The 15,652-nt window shown below is 43.7% G+C and overlaps 1 protein-coding gene across 3 annotated transcripts in view; it reads right to left on the reverse strand.

Annotated features, from left to right (window-relative positions):
• Adamtsl3 (ADAMTS like 3) overlaps positions 1–15,652 on the reverse strand; it is a 294,249-nt gene that overhangs the window by 166,252 nt on the left and 112,345 nt on the right. For all 3 annotated transcript variants that reach the window (XR_005089681.1, XM_028873809.2, XM_028873810.2), the window contains exons 5-6: positions 9,543–9,588; positions 2,820–3,056 (exon numbers count right to left, since the gene is read on the reverse strand). Coding sequence is in view for 2 of the 3 variants with exons in the window: in XM_028873809.2 (XP_028729642.1) it covers positions 2,820–3,056; positions 9,543–9,588 (283 nt within the window). In the remaining variant the exon portion in view is untranslated. The remainder of the gene's footprint in view (positions 1–2,819; positions 3,057–9,542; positions 9,589–15,652) is intronic.

Here is a 15,652-nt window from a genome sequence, read left to right on the forward strand (position 1 = left end):
TGGGCGGACAGAGAAATGAAAAGACAAAGCACAGAGAATTTTATGTTGGTAGAATGACTCAGGATGACACTGGTGAGTATATCATAGGCCTGGATTCCAGGACTCAAGAGGCTGAGATAGAAAGACCACAGGCTTGGTGATAGCCTGGGCTACATAGTTATTTTGAAAACAGTATAGAGCATATAGCAAGACTCTGTCTAAAGAGGAAATAAAAACAAGGGAAGGAAATGGTGATTCTGATATGGACATCAGTTTTAATATCTGTTAAGTTTGGATGGGAAATTTGGGGAGTAGGGAGGACAGGCATGTATGGGCACAAAAAGGGGTATGGAAAATATCTGTCTTACACTAAATTTTTCTAGGCACCTCCTTAAAAATTATGTTAAATGGAGTTGAGGAGTCAGTTAGCAGAAAATTGTATAGGAAGGTCCTGGAAAACTTGGCAGTACTCTTGGATTTTATGACAGCCTCTCACACACCACAGGATGGTATTTAAAAGGAAGAAGGAAGAGGAGAAGAGAAAGAGGAAAAAGAGAAAGAGAAGAAAGGAGGGAGGAAAGGAGGGAGGGAGGGAGGGAGGGAGGGAGGGAGGAAGGAAGGAAGGAAGGAAGGAAGGAAGGAAGGAAGGAAGGAAGGAAGGAAGGAAGGAAGGAAGGAAGCTGAAAGTAGAAGGGAGTACTTGGCAAAAATAAGGCTGAAAAGAAAGCTGAAGGAGAGATGTAGCATGAATTGTTAAAAGTGGTGAAAGTATTAATAAAAACAAACCTGGAGCCAGGTATTGGGGTGAACATAGCCAACCTCACCTCTGAATCCTCATCTGAATGGATCTCAGCTGAACTGCTGCTAAAAGCCTAAAGCTTAAAAAGGCTCTAGTTCCTAGTCCTCATACCTTTCTGCTCCCTGCCATCATTTCCTGGGATTAAAGGCGTGTGTCACCATGCCTGGCTGTTTCCAGTGTGGCCTTAAACTCACAGAGATCCGAATGGATCTCTGCCTCTGGAATGTTAGGGTTAAAGGCATGTGTGCCACCATTTTCTGGCCTCTATGTCTGTCTAGTGGCTGTTCTGTTCTCTAACCCCAGATAAGTTCATTAGGGTGCACAATATATTGGGGGACACAATGTCAGCACAGAGACATGAAAGGTAATAAGGGAAAGAAAGATAAATATGTTTTCTCTCACATGAAGCTAGGCTGATTGCTGCAGTTAGCTGTTACTGCCCTATGCTTCTAGAAGAGATGGAATACCAGAGATTTGTTGTTTTTTCTAGCATTTGTTAAATGTATAAAACAATGGGTTTCATTATGACATTTCACACACACACACACACACACACACACACACACGCACGCACACACATGCACACGCACACACACACTTCGATCCTCTTCAATCCCCTATTACTATATCCTGCCTCTTCCCACTGCTCCTACTTCTCTACTTCCAAGCCTGGGTGCCAGATATTGGGATTAATCCATGGAGTCTATTTAATGATCAAAGGAATTTACTTGGGTGTAAACTCACTACCACAGGAGATTTATCATAGGGTCCAGGAAAGCTGAGCTATGTTCCATGCTGAACGGCTTGGTCCAAGACCTCAGCATCCAGAACCATGAGGTAGCCAAGAAGAGAGGGCTTTTGTGCGTCCCTGGTCTTAAGGATTCTCAGCGGCTCCGCCCCAAGGGCAGGTACCTCAAGGTCATAGGCAGGTGTAACAGTTACAGCTGCTCTCTAGGGGCGGTGCTTCAGGGCATGGCTCAACAGCTACCCACGACACCTTCCTCATACTTTCTTGTATTAACTCTATTATTTTCCTTTTTAAAAAAGCATTCTTCAGAGGCTGGGGAGATGGCTCACTTGGTAAAGTGTTTACTGTATATACATGAATTCAGATCCCTAGTATGCTGTGGTGGATGCCTATAATCCCAGACCTGTGAGGTGGGGACAAGTACAGATAGGCTGATCACTAGGGCTCACTGATCATCCAAACTCTAGGTTCAATGAGAGACTCTGCCTCAAAAAATGTGAAGAAAAATTGAGGAAAATGCCTGATGTCAACCTCTAAGCTGCTACCAATTCTCATGTGAACTACTACATCTATACATGTGCGCACGAAAACAAACACACACACACACACACACACACACACACACACACACACACACACACACAACATCTTTCAGATTCAAAGGAAGGGGAAGGAATTCTATGATGTCCTTGTAGTCCTCATGCAGTCTCTGGAGCCTGTCTAAATTCCCACTTATTGCCATCCGCTGGAGTTGATGCCTTCGTCTCCAAAATCGCCTAACCCACCAGCTGGACTGACCTTGATCCCAGAGATCAGCACTGCCCTCACAAAGCAGTGTTCTCAGAGTGTGGTCCTGGAGTCCATAGCAAAGCTCCAGTAACTCTGAGAACTCAAGAGAAATGCAGAGCTGGGCCTCACTCCCACCTACAGAGCCAGAAATTCTGGGAGGGAGCAACAGGTTACACTATCTCTAGCACTCAGGGGTGTCTGTTTGCATGTCCTAGTTGGAGAGTTCCTGATCCCAGAGGATTATAAGGAGTCATATATTTTGATTCTGCATAGGCAAAAGCCAAACTGCATTCAATAAGGAAAACATGATTGGAATGCTGGATGTCCAGGGTTTTGGAAACCTTTCTCAGCGATCCGAAGAACAGGGGGAGAGTTCCATCATTTCCCTAAAGCCCTCCCATTCTCTACTGGGAAATACACTTACACTGAAATGGTCAAAACCTCATTACTGAGAATGGACACAGCACGTCTCCCAACCAAGGACGTGTGGCAGGCGCGGCTTACCTGGCAGATGCCACTTATGCACATATCCAGTGAGTCAGCGTTGCAACGAGTTCCATCCAACACTTTTGGTGCCAGCTCCACTACCAAACTCTGTCCCCGAGCATGACACTTGAGTGCACACGGGGCAGCGGGGTCATTGTATAGTGGAATCCATTCATAATAATGGCCCTGGTACTGCACGTCGTTGTAGGCTGAGCACTGCTGGGCTCGGAAGTCTTCCGCATCTGCCGGGCAGTCCTGCAGATAAACAGAAGGAACCGTGTGCATGGGCACATTAACCAGCCACAGTGTCAGGGGAAGGCTGGACCAGACCCCACCCGCCTCCACTAAGACTCACCTGATTGCCTCATTGCCCACCCCCAACACCCTGAGATTACAGCCCGAATCTGCATTTCTACATCGTGGAATTCCACAGGGGTCTCTGCAGTGCTGACCTACTCAAGGGATCGTTTTATTAATCTTATCAACCTTCCATCCAGGTATTTTCCCCAGCTAACAAAGGCATATGATGTGTAAGTGCTAATTTTACCCTGGTTTAGCCATCTCGTGTATAAACTTCCAAGTGGATTGCAGTCTCTTTCTTGAATCAAGGGGAGCCAGAGGCCTTTACATTTCCCAGGTGATTCAAGGTCTTCGTAGGGACAGTATTAGACCTCCCCCTCAGGAGCCATTTCAGTGGGACCATTTGCCCCCATTTTAGCCCCAACCTGCTGTGTGTTTTTATTAAAGTATTTTAATTATATGTAATAACGAGCTTTATTAAGATATTTTCATACATGTCTATGATGTATTTTGATTATATTTGCCCACATTACCCTCCCTTGCCCCTCTCCCACTGACACCTTCCCCTGTCCAGTTAGCTGTCATTCTGCCTTCATGTCTTATTTTGTGTTCCCCCAGACAGCCCCACCCCCACCCTAGCAACTGGTAACTGCCTATCAATCTCCAGGAAGGAGTGTGGTCTTGTCCAAACTTCTGTGTCTGGTGAGAATTGCTGGCTGTGCCTCTGCTGCTGTTTAGTACATCTGCCTTCCCTCTCTCTCCTCTCCCATGGCTCTTCCCTGGTACCTAACATCTGTCTTCAACAAGCTAGCGCAAACTTCTGTCTGGGACCAAAGCAAATACAAGCCAACGCCCTGGGGCACCCTCCTATCAACAGTAAAAAGTATAAGTGTCGATGACGTGGAGGAGGCCTTTTTATTAAATTATGCATTCTTCCTGCCGCATGCTGGATGAGACAAATGTACACTCACTGGAACTCTGCTCCCTATTATTTTATACTCTCCTCATTAGGAAGATAATTAATGTTCATTCTAAGAACTTTGGGGGCAAAGTTTCTCTTAAAATGAGTAAGTTACAAAGATTCCTACACTTAAATATTTATACAAATCTTGATTCGTTTCCAAGGGTTTGTTTCTGGAAATAGAATTTTCTGAGTCCAAGTGTATGCATCTTTTATGGACTCCTCTAATGTTGTGAAATAGTCCTCCAGAAAGGCATTACCATTAGTCGTGGCCTATACAGGCTGACTGCCTGGATCCTTCTCCCCCATTTGGATATTATAATTTTCTAATAAGGCATACATAATGGAATTTCATTGCTTTAACTTACATTTTCTTCTGATTATTTAGGCTTCACAGGTAGTCTTGTAAGTTTGCTTTTTTTTTTATCAAATCCTTGAAAATTTCTTGTTTTATGTCCTCTGTTCTGTCTTTGTGTTATTTTTAGCAGCTAAAGCTGCTACTTTTTATACTGAAGGCATCAAATCTGGTCATTTGTGTTGGAAATCTTTTCACTATTTAACTTTGCTCTGGGAGCCTCGTGAAGTCAAGAAGGCTTAAATGTTTGTGCAGCCTGTTCTGTTAACGTTTCTTACTCTGCAAGATTTCTTCCTTTTTAATGGGCTACAGATTCTTTCCTTACCCTGCCCCAAGGACAAATAAGTATTAAATGTATTTGTCTAGTTCCTTTATAGGTTGGCAATGGCATTTAACTCTTTAGGGTTTGGGGGTTGGGGCTTTATATATCATTGTTGTTCTGGGTTTTTTTTTCCATTTTATTTTTGAGGGAGAGTCTCTGTGGCCCAGACTGGCTCCCCTTACATTTTGAACTTACAGTTGATCTGCCTTGTTCTGCCTCAGCCATGTGAAACTGTGACCAGTTTAACTCTTGGTTATAGCTGGAATTATTCAGATGAATACTGGGAGGTAAAGATCTCACCCTATTTCCTCAAAAAAAAGTAATAAATATGTTTCAATATGCTTCTAAAACACAGTTTATTTCAAGTCTCATCTTTTTTCCCATCTCAAACCTGTGTTTTACTGTTACAATGAGACAAGTCTTCCTAATCCTAAGTAGAGTGACTCTGTCTTGCAGTAACCCACCATTTAGCTTTTCTGCATTCCAGAAGCAGAAAAATAAGCCATCCTTATTATATTTGGATTGTGTTTGCCTACACCATTGCAATCTTTACTGAGAGTATATATCAACATAAATTTCCCAGAGTCTAGCTTGGTCTGTGGGTCTGCAGTCCCATCCACTGCCCCACTGAAGCCAGGTCTATGTCATCAATTCCACTGTAAACTTACAGCCACATAAAATGGGGTGTGTGCATGGAGACTTCTGGGAAAATGGAACTGTCCATAATGATCCATAAGTAACCTAATAAATTCACTTAACCCATAAAGCTGAACTTGAGCCGGGCAGTGGTGGCACCCACCTTTAATACCTGTACTCGGGAGGCAGAGGCAGGTGAATCTCTGTGAGTTCAAGGCCACCCTGGTCTACAGAGCAAGATCCAGGACAGGCAACAAAGCTACACACAGAAACCCTGTCTTGAGAAAAAAAATCTGAACTTGAAGGAGTCATTCTTTGGGCTGTTGATGTGTCCCAGTTTAGGGATGGTTGTTCACTTTGCATTCCCCCTCCAAACTATTACACAACAACTGTGCATGTGCTTTTGGTCTTTGCAAATACCCTCAGATCCTTTGGAAATAGTTAGAGAATGAGTAGAGCATGCTTACCAAACTTTCCTGAGGGCTCACTTGTACAATATTGGTGTAAAACATTCCAAACTCCCACACTGTATTCATTTTTGTCTTAACTAGACAAAATCTTATCTCAGGTCATGACAAATGAAACAAATCAAACCAAAGTAGACTGAAGATGAATACTTTTCTCTTTAGAAATTCGGATTCTGTCTTCCATGTGACCATAAGAAAGATCGATGACAAAGTGACATCATCTACTTTGCCACCAGCCATGGTCAGTGTTCTCTTTCAAATTCTTTGAAACCAAAGAAAAGTGTGTATGAAAGCTGGGAACAGATGCCTCCCCTTGCATTGAGCTCATGGGTGTGGCAACTGCTCTTTAGGGGCTGAATAGTCTGGCTGGCTGAATGCTATAAGCCAATAAAGTTTCAAAAAAAAAAGTAGTGAGTGCTAGTTAGCATAGGTTTAGGATGTCTGCCTAAGCTTGGTCTTTGCCCAATGGGTGGCCAAGTTTGTCATCCTTGGCCAGGACTGACTGACTAGAGTCACATCTGGTCTACACCAGGTCAAACTTTTCCAGGAATTTAAATTACACACCAAAAAAGGGGGGCAGAGATGAGAAGTCACATGAATCTGGGGCTGGGCTGGCCCTTTGTTTTATGACATGTGTGCCCAAGCAAAGCCAGGCAGCTCCCATTACAGAGGAGAATGGATGAGATATGGAGGGAGAAGGAAAGTTGGCAAGCTATGCATTTCAGTAGAAGGAGAAAGTAGCCTGTGTTCCTCACTTTCAGGGTTCAGGCTCGCTCTCAAAACCAGTTTCTGCTTAAATAACATTAAATATCACATATTTTTACTGAGGGGCAGTGTGGCATTGTATTTCTTTGGGTTCTCTGAAGCATCTGACCTAGGACAAAGTTCATGAAGTACGTTCAGTAGACACGTGTCGCCTTGAACATAACTGTCCAGAAGAAATACATCTCAGAGAAAGGAACTTAGAAGCACTCTGGGCATTCAAGCTTTCTAAGGGTGACTGAACTGTTTCATGGATAACACTTTCTAAGAAATGGAGGAGATGTAGTTACTTGCTTTCATTTACTTTACATTAATACAGAATCAACACTAAGCCTGCCCAGCGTAGCTTAGCTAGGCACAGCTCAAGACATTGCAGGATTATTGTATATTAAAATAACCTAGTTTAGTCTCATAGTTGAAGACAGATATGAGAGAACACAGCTCCTTCTTAAAAGATTAATATTTATTTAGGAATGTGTATATGCATGTGGGTTCACAGAGGTCAGAGGGGACTGTTGCAGCCCCTGGAGCTAGAGTTATAGAAAATTGTAAGCTTTACAATATATGTTCTGAGAACCAAACTCCAGTCCTCTGAAAGGGCAGCAAATATTCTCAACCACTGGATCATCCAGCCCCAGGACACGGCTGAGCAGAAGCAACAGCAATAGGAAGAAAAGAACACCTCCAAGAGAAACACCTAATGAAAGACTGGTAGAAATTAGCCACTTGTGGGTTCTACGGCATGAAAGAAGGATCCTGTAAAGGCCATGTCAAATGTCACCTTTCCTGGAAGCCATCAGAAAGCCCACCATTCAGAGCTAACTGCTCATAAAAAGTTTGCCCATGTTGCAAAAATGTTTCTGCCCAGTTGTGATGTGCTCTGCAGTTTTGAAGACATTCTTCTTCGCTTCTCCTAACATTGCGCTAATCCCATAAACCCTGGACTAAGCAAACACAAGGAGTCAATGGATTCAGGAATTAGAACTCCTGGCTTGCTTGCTCTGATAGACTCCTGTAAGAATCTATGCTAAATGCCAATCAAAGCTTATGTCTAAAGACTGAAGTCACTTAGGAGTCACTATGCTGCACAGACATGTTCTGCTCTGTAATTCTTCAGCCCAAGGCCCCATCTCTTTTGACAGGGAATCCAAGAGCTTCTGAAATCACAGCCTCATTTCTTGGAGAGGACATGCCATGTCCTTCCTTCTCTGTTTTTGTCTGACCTTGGTTAACTGAATATTCCGGTCTGTGCCACTCACCCAGGGCTTGTCCTATCTCGACTCTTGGGCTCATGGTGTTGCAAGCAACTGTGCTTTTTGTCCCCGCTGTCTCAAGCATCATGTCCCCTCCTAACAAAGCTAGAGACACTGCTGAACTTCTTTCTAAGAGAGCACCTGCATCTCTCTCAGAAGAATTCCCCAGAGCCCCTGCACTTACTTCATCTTAAGCCCTGTTGTTCCAGTTTGAGCATATTTTGCTAAAGAGGGAAAATGTTTGGAATGAAAGAGTGGTTGCTTTTATTGATTTTTCATGCCTGATGTATGTAGCATTCACATGTGCACAGCAAAGAACAAGAGCACATGCATGTGTGCGAATGGAGGCCAGAGGAGGCCTTGACTGTTACCCTCAAGAACGCCACTGACCTCCTTTGAGACAGGGTCCCTCATTAGCCTGGAGTTCACCAATTAGGCTAAGATGACTGGTCAGTGAGCCCAGGCTCCTCCTCTTTCTGCCTCTTCAGGGCTGGGATTATAAACCCATCCCCAGGCCTGGAATTTTCACGTGGGTTCTGGGGCTCGAACTCAGGTCCTCATGTTCACAAGGCAAACTCTTTACCAACTGAACTACCACGCCAGCTCCTAATTTTGCTTTTTATAATTGTAAAGCAAAATATTCTGATTCCTTTCAGTGTTGACTAATGTGATGAGCCAACAGCAGGCTTGTATAAATCCTTCCTTCTGTGTGACCTTCTGAGTCACCTAGCCCTGTTGCAGAGGGTACAACAGGCAGTCTGCAGTGCTAGAAACACCACAAAACCAGTTCCCATCTGGAGTCTTCTTTTGAAGCTCTCAAAAATAATTTTGACCCCTCAGCCTGAGTCACTCCTCATGTGTCTGTGTGTCCATCCCTCAGTCTCACCCCTCTCCATGTGTCTGTGTGTCCATCCCTCAGCCTCAGTCCCTCTCCATGTGTCTGTGTGTTCAGATCTCAACCTCATCCCTCTCCATGTGTCTGTGTGTTCATCCCTCAGTCTCATCCCTCTCCATGTGTCTGTGTGTTCATCCCTCAGCCTCATCCCTCTCCATGTGTCTGTGTGTTCATCCCTCAGTCTCACCGCTCTCCATGTGTCTGTGTGTCCAGATCTCAGCCTCATCCCTCTCCATGTGTCTGTGTGTCCAGATCTCAGTCTCATCCCTCTCCATGTGTCTGTGTGTCCAGATCTCAGTCTCATCCCTCTCCATGTGTCTGTGTGTCCAGATCTCAGTCTCATCCCTCTCCATGTGTCTGTGTGTCCAGATCTCAGTCTCATCCCTCTCCATGTGTCTGTGTGTCCATCCCTCAGCCTCATCCCTCTCCATGTGTCTGTGTGTCCATCCCTCAGCCTCATCCCTCTCCATGTGTCTGTGTGTCCAGACGTTGTGGAAGAGGCTGGGTGAGATACTGACACAAAACACTTGGAGCCCTGAAGGACCTTGAAGCTACTGCATATATCACTTGTATGAATGGAGTCATAATTACATACTTACCAAGTTCCATCATAAATGTGAAATGGCCCAAAAAGAGCACTGTGGGTGGAAAATACTTATATACAAAGACTGTCATTAGCTAAGCAAGTATTTAAAATTATCAGAAGGGTTCTCGAGACACTATCGGTCCCACAGTACATGATAAACACTCTAAGACAGGCTTTAATTGGATTACATATTCTCAGACTTACGTGATTGCTGCATGTCTTGTATCTGATGTTCTGTCCTTCGCAGTTTCTAAAGGAGGAAGGAAACAATGGCTTTTATAGAGGTGTCACACATTAAAATGATGCAAAGACAAGGTACTAGTTTCCTATAAAATTTTGGTAGTGTGAACTACTGCAAAGAGTTTAAGTTTAAACTCTGAAGAAACAAATTTCCAAGGATCAGGGAACCAAAAAATCTCAAGGAAGTGTCCATAAAATAGAAGGTGAATTCTTCAGTGAATGACATAATAATCAACTAGCTTTTATCTTACCCTAGGGTCTACATAATCTCTGAAATTATGGTGTGTGTGTGTGTGTGTGTGTGTGTGTGTGTGTGTGTGTGTGTTCCAAAGAAATCTACAAATGTTTCTCTACATTGTTTCTTCTATAATGATCATTTTGTATATTATTGGATCTGATACACTTGGTGTGTGTGTGTGTGTGTGTGTGTGTGTGTGTGTGTGTGTGTGTGTGTTTGGTTGGTTTGCTTGTTGTGTCTTTTGAGACAAGGTCTTGCCATTTAGCTCCGGGCTGGCCTGGAACTGGCTATGTGGCCCAGTCCATCCTCTAACTCACCAAGTATTGGAATGAAGGCTTGTGCTGTCTTGCGCAGTTCATGGGGACGCTTCTATTACTGATCCTCGGTTTTCTTTCTTTGCCATCCTAAACTCACACCTCTCCACTTACACTTCACACAATCTTCACTTTATTTGTTTGTTTGTAGACAGGGCTATGTATCCCTGGTTGGCTTTAAACCTGTGATGATATTCCTATCTCTGCTTCCCAAGGGCTGGGATTACAGGCATACATCACCATGTCCAGCTAGCCTTAAACTTTCTGTTCCTTTACAGCATGTATCCCTCCCTGGGAGGTGCCATCCTTAGCTGGATTTAGAAGGCTTTGGAAAAACCAAGTTTTGGAGTAAAAATAACAGGGTCGTGGCTGCCTCCCAAAGCATGGCCCCTAATGCTTCTAAACGCTTGAATCTGAAGACAGACCATGAACCCAGTAGTTGCTCCTTCTGAACTTGTGGTTTAGAACAACTTCCCACATTATGGTCATGGGTTGGCTAAGTCCTCATACTCTGTGACTACACCTCCTCATCAGTTCACTTGTCATGAGTCTACTATTGAGGTTTGCTACAGTCTTCATGAGAGGATACCACATTTTAAGGATTCAAGAAGCACCGAGCTGGGAGGCTGGCAGAAAAGCCACACTGGGCTGGAAGACTGCACTCTTCGGGAGAAACCACAGCCGCCTGGTGTAGAAGGACATTCCTCTGCCAGGCTTCTACCACTGTCCTTTTCATGTGGAGGACAGGAAAACAAATAACAGGGTGAAAGGGTGATGATTTCAATTACTCCGGTAATTTTAGGGAGGTGGCTGCTGGGTCGGGGAAGTGACATCCAAATGCTTTCCAAGTCATGTCAGCTGACAGCCCTAAAAAGCTTTAATCCACTTAGAACTTATTCTTTACGTGGACTGACATCCTCTGATACTTCCCATTGACTATTCGTTTTCAAAAACATTTTTCCTATAGTTTATTTTTATTTTACTCCATCAATTTTCCTAATTTCAAGGAGAAAGAACAATTAAAGGGAAATGGCTCAGTAGAAAATCTGAATTAATAGAAATACCAAGAAATAAAAACTCTTGGAGCACACAAGGAACAGAAATTTTTAAAAAACTGATTTAAAAATTCAGAAATATTTCTCACATGAATTTTTAATAATTATTTAATTTTACCGATTGAAATAAAAAAGTTTTTCAAATAGAAATTTAAACTAAAAGAGGAGAAAAGCATCAAGTTGTCTCGTGACTGTGTCTCCAGCCAGCTCTGTAGGCTACATAGCCAAGGTCCACACCCAGCTGTCACCCATTATGTCCAGGAGTCACTTGCGTGAACAGAGCCCAAAACTCTAAACCTAAAACCCAAGTGCACCCCTCCCACAAACCCCACTTCAAGTGCTTCAAAGTGACAACAGGAAACAAGAATTTCATTCCAAGAATTCTCCAAACATAAATCACTATGTTGAACTTTCTCCTTCATCCACAAATTCTGTGGTGAACTCACTGTGGACTAGGATGTAGATATAAAGATACCAGGGCATTAGGGCTCAGTTTGCTTTATAAATCAGCCACCAGGCCACCATTTTTAGCATTCTACTTCACGTCCTCCAGCCTAACACACACTCAACCCACAGGCCGGCCTCTATTGATGTGGTCTGCCTTGGTTGCAATCTAGTCGGAAAATGAATGACTACTTTATGAAGCAAGCATAAAATGAAATGCAAGTTATTTTAAAGTTAAGGACATGAGAGTCCTAATTCCCCAAGCAGGAACCTGCCAGCTTATTCTGGAAATAATTCCTTTGGCCCAAAGCAATTGAGCTGCAAAAAATATTACTTGTGTGTTTTTAATACCACTATAATTAGCATATGAAAGAGCTGATGGTTATCAGGAGTATATGAAAATTCAAGAGCACTGTTTCACAATTATGGATTCTCTACACATTACAACATCCATAGCACCCTAAAACTGAAGATTTTTAAAGTCTAAATTTATGAATATCTACAAAACATGTTGACGTCACATGAGCCTACATTAAAAAACATTAATAAAATTTCCCTGGAGTTTATAGTACTATAATTTAATATTCACTTGGTGATATACTGACTCAAACACTAGTGTCATAAAGGCTCAGAAGCATCTGTTTTGAAGAATAAAAATACATTAATTTTAAAATAGTAGTGAAGCTGAGGTTCCTGTGGTTCCTGTGGCTGGCACTTGGCCAGAGGACCAAGTCACGGGGTTCTGCAGAAAAAAGGATGTTCTGGTTGGTGCACGGTTTGTAGCGCAAAAGGACTGACTGGAATATTTAAATGGAGGCAAGTTCTGAAATAACTCTACCCATGGAGAGATAAAGGAGTGAGGTGGCCACACTCCTCTCTCCATGAAGCCTTCATTTGAAGGAGCACACTAGTCAGAGAGGCCACTGGGAGGGTCTCTAAAAGCTTGGGGATGGCTGTCTGTTCAGTGTTGTGTATAATTGCCTCCATCCTCCTCTTCCAAGAAAAACTGACCACAAGTGCTCCAGATTTATGAAGTCTTAATCAGTCTCCGTGGCTCTTCAAGGAAAGCTGATAAGTCTTCCAAGGGAAGTGGGCTTCCTCCTTAAAAATCTCAGAGTACTCCAGAGTTGCAGTGGGAGATCTTAACACAGGGCTGAGTCAAGAATGAATAAGGCCTGCGAGGGACCAAATGATGGGGAGCAAGACTGCTTGAGTTCTTTACACATCCACTACCCTTCTCTCATATGAATCTGATCCAGTTTGTGTGCAAGAAAATAACATGACTGTCCCTTTATGGGGCATGGAGCAGGCGAATGTGTCTCAGGTTTGGCCTCATTACTGGAGCCTAGTTAGAGTATACACTGCCATCCATTTACCTACTGGAGACATCAGAAAGCAAGCTGTGTCTTCCCTGACCTTGTAAACATTGCGTATATGGAATACATAATTCTGTACATATATACACATATTTTATACACATATATGCACACAAAGTTTAGGGTATTTTATAGGCTCATATACTTGTTTAAATCAGATTAATTCAGGGAGACAATGAATTTGGAGGTTCATAGGCTTCACAGCACATTCCAGAAATAGGATGAAATTAATGTATAGACTCAGGTACATTAGATGGTCTTAAAATGTTTGTATGTGGGTGAGTGTCCTTGTGTGTATGTACACGTGTGCCTCTGTGCATAAACATGGGTGCACATGGAAGCTGGTCAACCTTTGCTATTCCACCTTATTCATGGAGGCAGGGTCTCTCAACTCAGAGCTCCCTGGACTGGCCAGTCTCACTAGCCAACTCACTCTGGGGGCCCTCTGTCTCGGCCTGAAGAAGCAGGAATTGCAGGTGCGATGCACCTCCCCCAGGATCTGCAGACATTATGGGGATCCGAACTCCAGTCCTCAAACTTTCTTGGCAAGCACTTAACCACTAAGCTATTTCAGAGTCCCTGGGCATTATTTTAGAGAGTCTTCATGTTCACAAATGTAATTCAACTCATTGTCATGACACTAGAGTAATCTAACTTGTAACTATTAATAAATGTCAATGTTTTCTTTATAACTTGGGCTCTTATAACTTTGCTAAGAAATTTTTCACTGCCCAGAAAACATAATGGTACTCATATACATTATTTCTAACTTTACATTCATAGATAGACTTTAAACCACTTGAAATTCATTCTTCACATGGAGTGATACACTCTAATACTTTCCCATTGAATATTGTCCTTCCAATTTTAAAATGTTTTACTACATTTGATTTATTGATTGTTTTGATACAAATCAATTGATTTTCCTTAACATTAATGATCTCAGGTGATTTTGGATTTTAAAGGGCATCTGTCATTGTGCAGTGAGAAATGTCCTGTCACCACAAGGTAACCTGCAGTGTCTGTGGGACATACATCTGCATGCACTGTGGGACACACATCAGCATGCACTGTGGGACACACATCAGCATGCACTGTGGGACACACATCTGCATGGACTGTGGGACACACATCAGCATGGACTATGGGACACACATCTGCATGCACTGTGGGACACACATCACATGGACTGTGGGACACACATCTGCATGCACTGTGGGACACACATCTGCATGCACTGTGGAACATACATCAGCATGCACTGTGGGACACACATCTGCATGCACTGTGGGACACACATCTGCATGCACTGTGGGACACACATCAGCATGCACTGTGGGACACACATATGCATACACTGTGGGACACACATCTGCATGCACTGTGGGACACACATCACATGGACTGTGGGACACACATCAGCATGCACAGTGGGACACACATCAGCATGCACTGTGGGACACACATCACACATCAGCATGCACTGTGGGACACACATCAGCATGCACTGTGGGACACACATCACATGGACTGTGGGACACACATCTGCATGCACTGTGGGACACACATCAGCATGCACTGTGGAACATACATCAGCATGCACTGTGGGACACACATCTGCATGCACTGTGGGACACACATCTGCATGCACTGTGGGACACACATCAGCATGCACTGTGGGACACACATCAGCATGCACTGTGGGACACACATCTGCATGCACTGTGGGACACACATCACATGGACTGTGGGACACACATCAGCATGCACAGTGGGACACACATCAGCATGCACTGTGGGACACACATCACACATCAGCATGCACTGTGGGACACACATCTGCATGGACTGTGGGACACACATCTGCATGCACTGTGGGACACACATCTGCATGCACTGTGGGACACACATCAGCATGCACTGTGGGACACACATCAGCATGCACTGTGGGACACACATCTACATGCACTGTGGGACACACATCTTGTGACAGGCACTGCAGAATGCTCTGTAAGGTGGCACACTATTTATACATGCCCAGAGATCATGCCAGTATTCATTTATATTTTCTCAAGGTTTGTATTTTATAGGTAGACATTAATCCCCTGGGAATTTATTCTTTATATGGACCAACAGCTCTAATATATTTCCACTGGGTATTAACAACTTAGTTGAATCCTATGATTGGATGTCCGTCCTTTCTCTTCTGGTTCACTACAGCACAGTCTGCACATACCAAGCCCTCATGTGTGCATATCTCAAGCCATTTTGCCACTCTGATCTGTGTTCCCATTCCACTCCAACTAAAAAGTGAAGTTCAGGGTCGGGTAAGCAGGAGAGGGGGCTCAGAGGTTAAGAGGGCTTGCTGGTTGGCTTTTGTCACCTTGACACAAACTAGAGACACCTGAGAGGAAATAATCTCAGCCGAGGAACTGAGTCCATCAGACTGACCTGTGGGCATGCCTGTGTGGCATTTCCTTCATTGTCTATTGATGCGGGAGGATCACCGTGCACAGAACCACGCATGGGCAGGCGGTCCTGGGAGGTGTAAGACCGGAAGCTGAATGTGAGCCTGGAAACAAGCCAGTGAGCAGAGTTCCCATGTGCTTTCTTCCTCTACTCGTGTTTGAAGTCCTGCCCCGACTTT

The sequence above is a fragment of the Peromyscus leucopus genome, chromosome 1 (genome assembly GCF_004664715.2).
Source record: "Peromyscus leucopus breed LL Stock chromosome 1, UCI_PerLeu_2.1, whole genome shotgun sequence".
Lineage (NCBI taxonomy): Eukaryota > Metazoa > Chordata > Mammalia > Rodentia > Cricetidae > Peromyscus > Peromyscus leucopus.